General features: G+C 37.3%; 1 protein-coding gene across 3 annotated transcripts in view; it reads left to right on the plus strand.

The window, feature by feature from the left end:
• The window catches only part of LOC139723324 (sorcin-like), a 38301-nt gene extending 24987 nt beyond the window's left edge, over window positions 1-13314 (plus strand). The window contains exons 9-10 of one of the 3 annotated variants that reach the window (XM_071634585.1): window positions 1133-1190; window positions 9932-13314. In XM_071634585.1, coding sequence (XP_071490686.1) covers window positions 1133-1159 — 27 coding nt within the window. In that variant the 3' untranslated portion in view covers window positions 1160-1190; window positions 9932-13314. Of the gene's footprint in view, window positions 1-1132; window positions 1344-9931 lie in introns of those variants that run through there. The other 2 variants (XM_071634587.1, XM_071634586.1) reach the window with 2 other exon arrangements.
• The last annotated feature ends 1059 nt before the right edge of the window (window positions 13315-14373 follow it).

Here is a 14373-nt window from a genome sequence, read left to right on the forward strand (position 1 = left end):
TACATTTCAGGCTTTATTGCAAAAATTTTATATGATAGGATGTTTTGTGGTACAACAGACCTGCACATACATGTATGTATTAAATGTCATACATGTATCTTGAAATTTTTTAAAATCACTGTTCCAAAAGGTGAACAGGACCTTTAACTTTAACGAATGAAATTCTTTGACATTTTGTTGGTTTTGTGATGTCGGGCCACAAATGGAGAGCTGCTCATCACCCAGATCACACAGAGTTGCCAATTTTAGTTATTCTCTAAATGTTTACTGTTTGTAACTGAAGCTTCTTTTTTTTTTTTTAATGTATCTAATCCCTCCCCCTCCCCCAAATGACGAAAAGCTCTTTTGGTTTTTCAAAGAATTTATCTTGTAGGCAGAACAGGGCTGGAATAATTCGCAATCATATCTCGCACGAAAATTGCCACCCAATCAGTCGTGTGACGTGAAAAATAGCATGGCTTTTTAAAGTTTACAGTTCGTTATTCTGAAGGTTCATTATTCCAAAGGTTCTTCAGTCCAAAGGGTTGTTATACCGAAGGTGCGTTATTCTGAAGGTTCGTTAATCCGAAGATGTGATCAGGTTTGTTATTCCAAAGGCACGTTAATCTCAAAATATGTTAAGGTTTGTTATTCCGAAGGTTCCTTAATCCGAAAATGAAACAAAGCTTGTTATTCCAAAGGTGTGTTATGGACTCTATTTCATTTTGGATAAACGAGCCTTCGGGATAGCGAACCCTATTTCATTTCGGATTAATGAATCTTCGGAATAATAAACCTTTGGGATAACACCACAAATGTTCGGATTAACAAACCCTTTTTCATTTTCGGATTAATGAACCTCTCGGTACAATGAATTTGTGTGTTTTGGATTAACGAACCTTCTGAATAACGAACAGCACCCTTTTTTAAGAAACTGTGCTCCAGTGTAGTAACTACCATCTATGCACTAGCCAGGTTACAACATGTATGAGGGATTATCACTTTTAATGCCAAGTGTTTTATCATTTTACATATTATTTTGGTCTATGTGTAGTGTAGAATCCATCTCGATTGCTTTGCATTCTTTTCTTGCTCTTTTCATCTTTACAAGTCATGAAACTGTTGCAATTTTTGTTTGTTTTCCCCCAAACAGTTCATTGCCAATGTTATGTCAGTGTAGCGGCGACTGAAAAAACAAAACAAAAAGAGAAGTACGTACCAAATATCTCACTGAAATATGTATTCATTTTCGTATTTTCAGTTATGTTGCAATATGTACGAATGCTATGGGATGGGGGCAGCTGACTTAATACATGTTACTCTTTTTATTTTAAGTTTTCATTTAGCATCAAAAGGGGAGTCTAGATGGCTTTTGGTTGCTATGGATGGGAATGCAGTTTTGATATGTACTAAAGTAATAATTGTTAATTATATTAGTTAAGTCAATGCATTGCTTAGTTAACCGGCATGATTTGTCATTTGCCAGAGCACAGTTTTTATTTTCTTACAAGCATGTGATATGTTATTTCACAAGAATACGTTCAAACCCTCTTCCGTGACGTGTTCAGACCAGCCCTAGTGGAATACGTCTTAAAGGGATGGTACAGTATTAGTTGAAATGATGACTCGGCTTTTATTTTTATTTTTTTTTTTGCGAGATACCACTGTATGAAATGTTAAAGAACGTACAATTATGCGGGGAATTCAAATTTTATTTGATGAAAATCGGTTTTCAAGATATCCTAAAACAAGGAAAACATAGCGATCCTAATAAAAGGTGGGTCCCTCTTTTTTTAATAGGATCACTTCATTTTGAATATCCCAGCCATTTGCAAACCAATTTTTATCAGCTAAACTTTCAATTCCCCTCACAATTATTTGCTGTTTTAGGAGGTTTCTCATTATCTTTGAAAAAGATCTTCAAAAAAAAAAAAAAAAAGGTTAGGCAACTGAAGTCTCATCCCATTGGAAACTGTACAATCCATAATTAAATGCCTCATATCCATTGAGAACGGTGCTTCAAATGTTAATAGCAGGAATAGTGCACTGCTTGGGAAGCGTACGCCATTATAGCATTTGCTGTACATTAAGTCCAAAGCTGTATTTCTCTCAGTTACCAATTGCAAAGTGGAGGTCCCACCATGGGGTTCATAAGTTATTTTATCTTGACATCTTGGGTGAATTTGCAACTATTATACAGTGAATACACTGTTGCTGGCAAACACACATGTATGAAGATCATTTGTGTGCTTCAGATTAATATGATATCATGCAGGCGTCATGGGCATGTGTCCTGGAAATATTAGCCCAGCAGCAGTGGCTGTATTTCTTGAACACTATTGACTTGTGAATGGGAGAGTATGTAATGTATTTTGATATATGGATGGTTTGTTTGTTTGTTTGTTTGTTTGTTTGTTTGGTTGGGTTTTTTTGCAGGTGATCGGAAGTTAGTTTGCAATTTTTTTACCTGCTTTGTAACTTTTGCAGAAATTGTGTTCCAATCCAAGTCTGGACCAAATTACTTAGCATTCATGAGTTGTTGCTAGGTAGGGCATGGTCACACAAGCCTTTGTGTTGTGGAGGGAGACATTTTGTTTTTGAGGTGTGCAGCACAGTTTAACACACCATAAAACTTCCTTATTTGGTGCTGCCACCAGTTACTAATAGAAAGCCGTGGTATGTCATGCAGGTCACAGAATCTACGACAATGATGATCAAGCAGTGGCGGATCCAGAGGGCGGACTCTGGGCACGCACCCCCTCTTTATTTTAGGTTAAAACAAAAGAAACAAAAAGAATAATGCGGGGGGGGGGGTTGCTTGCGCCTCCCTTTAATTTTGCAAAGGCGCCTTCCCTTTACGGAATTCCTGGATCCGCCCCTGATCAAGTCACTGTATAGTAATTGTAGAACCTTTTTCAAACATTTCACCAAGTAATCTTAAAGTTTGGACAAGCTATCAAGAGGATGGGTTTGGGGGGGGGGGGGAATGTAGTCCTTCCATTCTGTCCATTATTTTGATAGGGATGGCATGTGCAGATCAGTGCGCCAGAAAGCTGGTATTTAGGGCAAAAAAAGAAAAAAAAATCACCTTAAATATGATGGATAACACTCGGCAAGCCATAGTAAGAGGTACAGTGCACTTCCGTTATGAGGAACATGTTTATAACGAAATTCCGGTTACAACGAAGTAAGATTTCAGGCGGCAACATTTTCCACTCTATGTATATCTATTCTTTATTTGTTTGGTTATAACAAAATTTCGATATATAACGATAGAAATCTTCCGCTACCAAGGTCTTTGTTATAATGGGAGTCTACTGTACTGTCAATTAAAAAACAAAAGCCATGTCAGTCACAAGCTCGCATCAGTATGTGCCCTGTTGGAATCAATAAAAAGACACTATTAAACAAAGCATGCATTTGCACAGTCACACAGATGCACAGACACACAAACACACACACGCATGTTCACACACCCATCCAACATGTGTAGTTAAAGCTTCTACTAGCACATCTGTCCAGATGAGTAGAAATAGCAGTAATCATGCAGTGTATGTAATTGCCATGGTGGAAAATCAGTAGCTTTTTTATCTCTTGAATAGAAAAATGCAGTATATTGTACATGTATTTCTCATTTCATCGCAATGGTTCTCTGTCACAAATTCAGCCATTTGCAAAACTTGCCTCACCAGCCCAGATTCATGAAATATTGCATGGTAGAAAAAAAATTAATTTATGATGCATTGTAGAAAAAAAAAATTGCAGAGCTGATCTTGGGCTTACATTTGTGACCGTGTATCCACAAAATGAACAAAAAGTCACACCCCTTGATTTCCATATTTTCTGAAAGAGCTATCCTTCTTCTACATTATTCTTTAGTTTGGGATCATAACATGAATGGGAAAACATGTTTTCAGCAGTTTTTGTACAACCCTTTTTTGGGGGAGAATAGAATGATTAGGTATATCTTAGAGTCCCCTTTTCATTTCTTCTTTTTATTTCTGGAAATCCTTTACTTTTCACTTTCAAGTCTAATAACTCTTGAAAGGATAGCTCTACTGCTTTGAAAGTTGGCATTATTCATGGACAAAATGTGTTTTAAATAGAACATGCTGAATTTCAGCTTAATCTGATAATCTCTTCATTGTTGGTGCTCCCTTGGTCTACATCCTGTGTTTTGTCCCTTTCATTGCACAGCTAGCCCAGCTTGGTAAAGATTAAGCGCTTGAATAGATCCTGTACTTCAGAGCGTCTTTTCTCAGTTCACACTTTTCCAGAATGTGTGCTTTCTTTCTTTCTGATAGGTTAGGGGAGTCCATTTGAATTGAGTTTATACAATTTTAAAGCTTATAGTCTGCTCTTTCAGAATCTGCCCTTAACTAAAAATTAATGCCTGGTGACTTTTTGTTGGTTGTGTGATGCTGCGTCACATTTGATCTATTGCCTTATAAACATCCAAATTGGACATTTCAATGCATAGATTCTCATCTAAATCTAGATACGGACATAATAGTTGTGCAAAGTTATATTCTATGAAAGAAAGGTTGCTCAATACAGAGTTTGAGTGACTCAGATATAGTGGCCATCAATCTCACACTCGAAGCATGACTCTGCCATATTACTCGACATGGGTGCCCTATGCATCATATGCATCACACATCACACTTATCCCATGGTGGCCTGGGAATGAGGGATTTGTACCATGTAGCAGAGTGTATGAACTAACCATGTTGATGTACTGGAATGCATTATGGTTGTCTAGCTGTCCATTCCTTATCCATTACTTCTTCATAACTTTTCTTCTTTTTCGTCTTGTCCATGTTCTTGTCCTTGATCACACAGACCGTCTTTTCTTTACCATCTTCTTCTCCTTTTTTTTCTCTCGTTCTCTTCTTTGCCTTCCTCTTCCTCTTCTTTCTCTTCTTCGTCTATTTTTCCTTCTCTTTCTCTAACATGTGTACAGTTAGCTGTGTTGCCCTTTGATCTTGTGAAATCCATTGTATTATATTTATCCTCTATGAACTTTCTCATGCTCACCTTTTTCCCTTCCCTGCCACCCCCCCCCCCCCCCCAAAAAAAAGGGAGAAAAATACTGCCACAGTCCATCCATTATCACATAACTTTTGTTCATTAGTGCTCATTGTATATCAGTGTGGCATTGTGTGTGATTGGCAGGGCAGGTGTGTGCATAGAATTGTACAAAGTCTTGTGTGATCATCAGAAGTCGGTTTTTATACCACAGTCTGCTTTTGATTCACATGCATGTACATCTTGCGTCTTCATGTCTGTATTGGTACACACACAACTAAAGTTTCATTGACAATCACTGCAAAACAAAAAGTTGAGCATAAGCTACCCCCCCCCCCAAAAAAAAAAACAAACAAACAAACAAACAATACAATAATAATTTTGAGGATTATAGTATAGCCGTATCTTATGCAGATGATAAACTGTCAAATGGCAGTTTCATCTTTTTTTAATATACATCCACTATGAAGGGAGCCGGAGGCATTATGTTTTATGGTTGTCTGTCCATTCTATGTGTTGTGATATCAAGATTTTAAGAAAAACCGCGTACTGGATTTTCTTGATACAAAATGTACCTGGCCCAAGTATGCTAGATAAGGCACATTGTATGAATGAGCTGATTAAATTAGTGGCTTATTAGTTGCCTGAAATGACAAGGGTAAAAGACCATGGAGCTGCATGAGAAGTGGAGTTGACCTAGTAGACTGTGGGTGGCAGATGAATTGGTTTTATTTCTGAACTAACATCGAGTGTTATGCATTTTTTTTTCAGTATGTTTTCACAGAGACATCAACTCATACTTTTTTGCAGTATTTTGTTGCTATTTATTTTGTTTGTTTGTTGTTGTTGTTTTTTTGCCATGAACACTGCAGTTGTCATAGAAAATATTGTGTTTCCCAAGTTATTTAACTACACATATATGTCTATAGCAGGAAAGGTGAAAATGTTGTCCTCTGCCTCCCCCCCCCAAAAAAAAACCCAAACAACAACAACAACAACAACACACACACACACAATTTCATCCCTTTAGAATGCTGTAATGCTGTTCACAAAGTTTACATCATTACTTTTGCTCTTAACTGCTTTCGTGATTCACACTAGTTCATGAAGAAGCATGTTTTAAAAAGCCATTGATGGGCTCACATACCGTCTTCAGGGTTCGAAATTGGCGATGGTCCCCTGGCCATTGGCCACCCAAAATCACATCGGACTAGCTAAAAATCATAAAATTCTGAAGTTACTAGTCCGTCTGGCTAGCCAAAAAATCGCTTCAGTATCAAAATTGATTCTAAGTAGTCCGCCTGGCTAGTTAAAAAAAAAGTTAAATGCGACCCCTGGTCTTACTGACTTTCTCACTGCATCGTGTCGGGTTTTTGGCACAAATGTAGCGACCAAAATGCAAATTGGTTCCATCCTGTCTAGCAAGAGCTTCGATAATGCATTGCTATCTTTTCATCCTTTCATTTACTTTATATCTTTCACCATTGACCAATCACAAAGCTGCATGTTGACACTCTGACGAAAATTTGATGTCATGCTTGTCATGCCAAGTTTGTTCTTGGCGTGGTCATTTCTTGTTAATCAGCGTTGCCATCATAATGCAAGCATTGTAAAATCAGACATTTTCACATCCACAAAACTTTCACACGCATAAAACTTGTGCAAATTTTGTGAGAAGCCGCAATTTGCAGAAGTAAAATGAATGCAAAAGATTTTGTCGACATGATTCATGGGTCGTTTCATGAAGTCATCACAAAGAATCTTTACGTGAATCTCAGAATGGCCAAAGTCACTCATAGTTAGCTGTGAGAGACTTTAAAAGAGAAGTAAAATCCATTTTCATGAAGTCTCCCATAGAATGTAAGTGTGTCTTACGAGCAAAAAGTATCTTTTCAGACTTTCATGAAACACTCCCCAGTTCAAGTAGTATACTGTTAATTTGGTTGTGATCAGCAGTTTGCCAGTTTCCTGCCACGAAAAAAGCTTGTGGTTCCAATTTGGACAGTTTCATATCGGGAATGTTTCTGGTTTATCATTGAAATGAAGATTATTTTCTTCCTATCTTATTTCTCCTTCATTAATCCACCTATGTCATTCCTATATACTCTCAAATCTTTCTAACTGTGAGGTGTGAAATAGAAAGAGAATCTTGTTGTAATCTAGAAAGGAATTATATTTCCTACTTCAATATCAGCACATTGCAAAACATATCAAAACAAAAGGCTGACAAAATCTAACAGAAAATTAACTCATGCACAACCCACACATGTAAGATTTTGGGACCTAGACTTAATTAACTGTGCAACAAAGTGCAGATCTTCTAACCTCAATGTTTTAACAATAAAGTGTGTTTTTCCTCAGCAAATGTGAGAAAATGTGGTTTCTAAATGAAATGATTTTTTTTTAAAGAACTTGATTCAGCATGCTTAAAGGGAAAGTACAGTATTGGTGGAGATGAGAATTGGGCTTTTAACTTTTTGCGAGATACCAAGAAAACACTTATGAAATATTACAGAGCATACCATTTTAATGCTCTTTCATATTTCATGAGAGGTTTCTCATTATTTCATCAAAAAAAGTTAGAAACCTGAAATTCGGTCTCAACCAAAACTATGCGATCCCTCTAATATGTGCAGTTTCCCATCTTTGAACCAAGATATGACTTTTGCCTTCATGTTCAGAATACTTCTGTAATCTTGCATCAGTAAATTTTGTTAGCTGCAATGGTTGGCAGCTGTGAAAAATGTACACAAAGCATCTTTTCCCTCTTTGTATTCAAACTGCTGAGCCTCTTGACCCATGCCCTCCAAAACACTTAAAGACAGACAAACAAACTTACGTACAAGGCATAAATTTTTTTTTCTGGCACATACATGTGTGTATAAACAATGCAATCTTAGATCGTTGCTAAAGCAGGAAGTCAATTTCTTTTTTTTCAGTTAGAATGGAACGCCAGACCAAGTTGAGTGCATGTCACGAGACCGACACCCACGAGTCATACAGCCCACGAGTCATGCAGCTCACAAGTCATACAGCCCATGAGTTCGACACTAAGCCAACAAGGCCCACGAGACCGACACATTACGCGCCGTGTTGTATCCGTCGAACTCGTGGGCTGTTTTTACCTAGCGTCGAACTCATGGGCTTTATTTGCCGAGTGTCGAACTCATGGGCTGTGTGACTCGTGAGCTGTAGGACTCATGGACCTGTTTTCAATGTCGAAATCGTGGGCTGTATGACTTGTGGGTGTCGGTCTCGTGGGATAACCCCACCAAGTTCATGATGACTTTCATAGATATGATGTAATCAGATGGGCAGAATGGTTGAAATGTTATCAAAGTCAGAACAAACCACAAAGGTCCTGGTATTTCAAAGCTTTGCGCATTTTTAATAAATATAGTTATGTTCAAATTGGGAGGAGCTATGGTCTCATCACCTCACTATTCTGCTGATGGATTTGTTCACAAATGGATTCTCAACATCATAATTTTGCTTGCTGATTCAGCAGCAGTTACTGCTTTACTCACGAGCAGTTATGGTAGACAGGTGGTTATGAGATAGCAATAATGTGATACATTTAATATTTCCATGGGGTATTCATGCCACTAATACCAATAATAATAATAAAGGGCATTTATATTATGCAGCTACTTACTATAATATACTGTACTGCGCATGACATGCGTAATTTAAGAAGTAGCATTATTCATAAGATGAGTTTTTAGCTTGGTCATTACAGAGACTCCAACTCTCCCGCTTTCGATGGGAGATCTCCCACCGAAAGCCCACTTTTGCCAAATCTCCCGTTCTACTGCTTGAGATTTAATTTCTCCCGCCCTGGCTCTGTGTCTCCCGTTTGAAATGATTTCTTACATTTTGTCTTCGTATGTTGAAAAATAAGCCTTAGATAGCACGAGAGAGCATCAAAAACCCTAAATATTAGAGCTTCTGCAGGGCCCGAGCGGGCCCTGGACCCCGGCCGCAAGGAACTTTGCGCTCGTGATATGCACTTCGTACACATCAAGTTGGAGTCTCCCGTTTGCTAGGGGTTTCAGGTGGGAGAATCTCCAGATCAGAAGGTGCTTAGGGTTGGAGTCTCTGTCACTAACTGCAGTTGCTTGCCTTACAAACAGGGGGAGATAATTCCATAATTTTGGTGCATACTGAGTCTATCAATAGAGGCATTTAGTGAAGATTTGCATATCGGAACACATTGTACATTTATGTGAATGTATGTCAGTAGGAGATGTGTGAGTTATCAGAACCTCACCACTGTCACTTTAAATGAAGAGTTGTGAATCATATATCACTGATTTATGAAAACATGGGAAATATAGATTTCATTTTTTTTTAAAGTTTATATTGTTGGTTTGATTTTGATTATACCTCTCCCATTCTGATCAACTGATTTTACTCTGCTAGTGAAAGCCAAAGTTGGTATTGTATGGAATGCTTTTGATCCACTGTACTTACTGTACATACTTGTTTAGGATAGTTTAGAACTAAAAATGATCACATGCGTGAATGTGATGAATTTCATTACATGCTTTCAGAGCAGTGGTACCAAAAGCCCATGGGGTGTGGAAATTTTCCTTGTGATTAATTGATTAATGACAGTGCCTAAACAGGTGATTGTCCCAACAGTTTTACACAAAATGTGATGGGTTGATAAAAAATAAGTCATGCCATAGTGGTTACCCGAAGCGTTAAGGTCAATGGAAAGTAAGGTAGTTGCATATTTTACTTGTATTGTACTTTGTGAAATGAATGCAGATCTATCTGTCTTATCTACTCATCGCTCTTTGTGACAGAAGTGTAGCATGAATATGTTGTGATCAATCAACCTTGCTATTGTCTCTTCTAAATATCATAAAATTCCTTCCCTTTCCATCCTATTCCATTTTTTTCTTCCTTGTTTCTGCAGTTCATCACCCACTGCATGTTCATGTGAGGATGCCCAGATGGAAAAGTGGTTGTGAACCTTGTAGCCCTGCAGTGATTTGCGGCTGGGTGATGCCTAATTTCTTGTGACTGGCATTTAATGATATAGACACCTCCCGTGTAGAGCCTTGTATAATTTAGGGGATACTATTATCAATATGGTCGATGAGACAGAACTGCGATATTTCTAAAACTGGAAGGCATTATTGGTTACCATGGCAACATATGTAAACCATTGTGTTTCCTATGTAGTGCTTTATACCTTTGTTCGGTTTTATCTCGTGATCGAACTTATTCACACCCTCCATACTGTGATTCCTGTTTTATTTTTCTTTAATGTCACTATTGCTTGTCTGTTTTATTTCATAGTCGAGTGTAGTTTTAGGCAGAAACGTCAAGTTTCTAGATGCTCGACAGAAAACAGAGTCTCCCAATTTCCGAATGTCATCAGAATACTGTACGGATGGGAAAAGTTTTATTTACAGAGCCTCAGTAGTCAAAAGTTGTTATCAATCACCAGTTGTAATTAGTATGGATCATGTGCTTTGGTGATTGTAGTTAATGTCAATAGAACAGGAGACATTGTTCTGTATTTACATTCTCATGAAGAGTTGAAATCGCATTTTGTTATTCTGTTGTTTTAATGGCAGGTGACCATTCATTGGTAATTCTTCCAAGCATTACAATTCAATCTATCTCGATGTGATGTTTATCATCACAAAGAATCAAATGCCTTTTTAGTTTTTCCCCAAAGTCTTTCTCAGAAAGAAGAAGAAGAAGAAGAAGAAAATTTCTGAAAGTTTCTAGTGTAGAAATTATAGCTTGCCAGAGTATATTATCTGGCTGGATATACTGTATGCCATAATATGTGAATATCAACCATGTTCATATCGAATCAGAAAGAGTTTCTGTTATTAGTCTTTGCAATGCCAGTGCTTGTGTGTTTTTAGGTTGAAAACAAGCAAATATATCTGTGTTAAGGTTGCTGTTTTGTCGGATTGTGATTGCTAATTGTCCCCAGCACTAGTTAGAGTCGAAACCTGCAAAATTATTATAAAGGATCTACTAATATTCATATACATTAAGTGGGTGTGTCATTACATTTGATAACAAAATGTTATAAGCAGTGTACTGCTAGATATATGTGGTAGACAAGGGAGGTATATAGTCCCATGAGTTTTATCCTGACATGTTGCCGATTAAGAAGCAGAGGTACATCAGCTCCAGTGAAAATGTGATGCTTCAGTGTCCGTCTGCTTCTTACTCACCCATATTTAATATTCCCCCAGGTGACCTCATCATATATTCCTTGAGGCGGGTTGGTATATATAAACGTTCACAGAGAACATAATTACACTTGTGTAATGGTTGTGACAAAGATGATGACAAAAGAGGATGAATATGGACAAGGAATGAAATGAAAAAAGATAATCACCAACCACGACCTTTGGCAGCGACTTCTTGTCAGATGGCAGTTTACAACCCATGCCATAAATTCCCATCTGTTGTCAAGAAGGAAGCAGGATATCGACTAGGCTTTTCTATTTACATATTTTTTAAATTTCAGTCCATAAAAAGACCTCTGTCATAATGTGGCAATTTCTCTTCATTTGGTTCCAAAGTTTTACCACCGGTCCCGTATGTAGTTCCTTTGTGTGCGCCTAGCTCATGATGATGATACCAGAATTTGATACAATTATGAAAATTGGGGTACAAAAGATGACCCTCTTGTGACATAGAGATGAAATCATGTGATACGGCCGGTGTAACTAGATGTGAAGGTTATGGCATTATTTTTTCGTTTTTGAGACAGGGACATCGGCCGGAATCTACCCATAGTATCGTTTTGTTATTCATCAAGTTGTACACTATTGACATTTTTGCTATCAAATTATGTGGGTGATTAACAGTGTACAGATCTTGAAATTAATTTGAATAGTATTATGTTACCACAGTTTAATACAATTGTGTCTGTATGGTGTCACCTATTTATTACATCGATGTGTTTATGCATTGATTTACTCGAAGTGAAGGCTCTTGGTTCCTTGAAATGTATCCAAAGATATTTGTTCTACGAGTAAAACTGAAATTTTCATCCTCATTTCAGACCAAAACATTTCTCATGGTCTTCTCTTTCTTATCATTCATTTACTCATAGTGTGTCTGTACCCGATCCTTGATGTGGGATCATGTATTCAAAATGAGGGGGAAGAAGAGAATTGCAAGTTTTGTTAAGGTGCTCTCTTGCCAGAGCTGTTCAAAATAAGCTTTGATTGTGATGCAGCTAAATAAATGGGCTAAATTCTGGTACACAGTCTGCTTGCAAATTGAGAGACACATCTCATCACGCTCGAATTTATGGCATTGCAAGAGTCAAATGTTGAATCAGTGCAGCCTCAGCTTTTATCCCGTTTTTTTTTTTTTTTTTTTTTTTTTTCAGTTTGAGGGTTCATGCATCTCAAAAATAAGTTACAGAATTAGCTACAGTAGAATGGACCGTTGCTTACAGCAGCTAGAATAACGAGAATCATTGCTGAATGTTCAGCTACAATGATTTGCTTCCCAACTGTGGCTTGGATATCCAAATGTTAGCAAAGGCAAGATGCGAGCAACATTAAAATATGGATTCCGCAAAGGGGTAGGCTATCATACTTGCCTCACGCAGCCACACGTGAAGGAAGTCTTCTCTGCCAGTGATAATCCTGTCCATCACTCTGTCGGTCTTGGACAAAATGAGTGACCTGGCCCACGTCTGCATTGTCAGTTCTTCTCTTCATCTAGCGTGTATGAATCTGTTAGTTACCATGACGACCAGCAAATTGGTGGGAAGCATCCCAAGTAACACCTGTCAAATAATGCAAGCCTCTTATGTGGACTTACCCTCCTGTCTTTTAGTGTAAGTGAAAATATTATTCAGTCTCGTCTTTGGCATGGCATAGCAAAATTCCTATATTCTAGAGTAGACCTGTAAATCACTTCCACAGTCCTAGAATCATGTTCTTGTCGTTGTCGAATTCTGACATGCTAGGTACATTATGGTACAGGTATGGGCCCGATTGTGATAAGCACATGGTCATACATTATCGAGTGTTCTTTGAAGCTTCTTTGCTGCAGAATGTAAACCCAGTACTGTCGTGTGGAGATGTAAACATAATATTGGCCACAAATTAGTGAAAACCACCTGTAAAATTCGCCACAAAGGTGTAAATTTATGTTGCTTTTATTCCCATTAAAATGGCATCTGTGGTGCAGTATAGATTTTGTTCTCTTTTTTTTTTTTTGCGATAGAAAGGTTTTGTGTGTGCCTCAAATTATGTATGAATGTAGTGGTTGTCAATAAAGTGAATAATGTGACATATCTCACAATCATGCAGTGTTTTCATTGCTTTCATAAGATTGTTGTTATATTATCAAAGTGGTTTTACAAATCAACTCTGCCAAAGTACATTGTAGAAATCACATAAGTCGAATAATTGCCTTAGTCGACTGTCATGTTGTGTTAGCTCCCATTCTTTGAATTTACTTTGTTTTTGATCCCTCATAAGTCAAATTTTCTCTTAAGTCGAACCTTTTTCTTCAGTTCCTACAGATTTAACATAGGCAGAGGTGACTGTACAATATACAGTGTATCTCGGCTGTTGAGTAAGTGCCTTTCTGTGCGATTGTGCAAAGCTTTGATGTTTAACACTTATCTTGCATGACAAAAAGATAACATGCTTTTTACATAAAAAAAACTGCAGTAGTTTGATGAAAAACCCTCCATTTTTAATTGCTAAAGCAGGTCATATTGTGTGTGAAATCCTCTTTTTCTTTATATGTGTCATTGTTGGATTCTCAGGGAAATAATGGCTCCCATTGAAAATGGAAAATTCTGTAATTTTAAAACAATTTTCGATGTAAAAGGAAGAATAAAATGTTTGTGAAAAACCTTTCTCCCCCCCCCCCACACACACACTAAACAAAATTAATATTCCAAGGCCCCTGTTCAAAGACCAAACTGGTGACAGCAGTTTGGACAGGCCTTGACAGGCAACAAATAGTGTGTATTTTTCCTTTTATAAACATTGCAGCTTTTCTAATATAATAATAATAATAATAATAATAATAATAATGATAATAATAATAATAATAATAATAATAATAATAATAATAATGATTACTATTATTATTACTACTGATATTATTATCATCATCATCATCGAACTGTTCCGTAGGTTCGTAATTCCGAAAACGAAACATTATTTATTTAGGGTTTGTTAATCTGACAATGAAATAAGGTTCATTATTCCAAAGGTTCGTCAATTAGAAAATTAAGTAAGGTTCGTTATTCCAAAGGTTCGTCAATCAGAAAATTAAGTAAGGTTCGTTATTCCGAAGGTAGGTCAGTCACCTTCTTTTCAGTTTCAGCTTAAAGGGTGTGTGCAG

Source organism: Diadema antillarum, unplaced genomic scaffold, assembly GCF_040938485.1.
Source record: "Diadema antillarum isolate AM-2024a unplaced genomic scaffold, OU_Dant_1.0 scf00000186, whole genome shotgun sequence".
Taxonomy (NCBI): Eukaryota; Metazoa; Echinodermata; class Echinoidea; order Diadematoida; family Diadematidae; genus Diadema; species Diadema antillarum.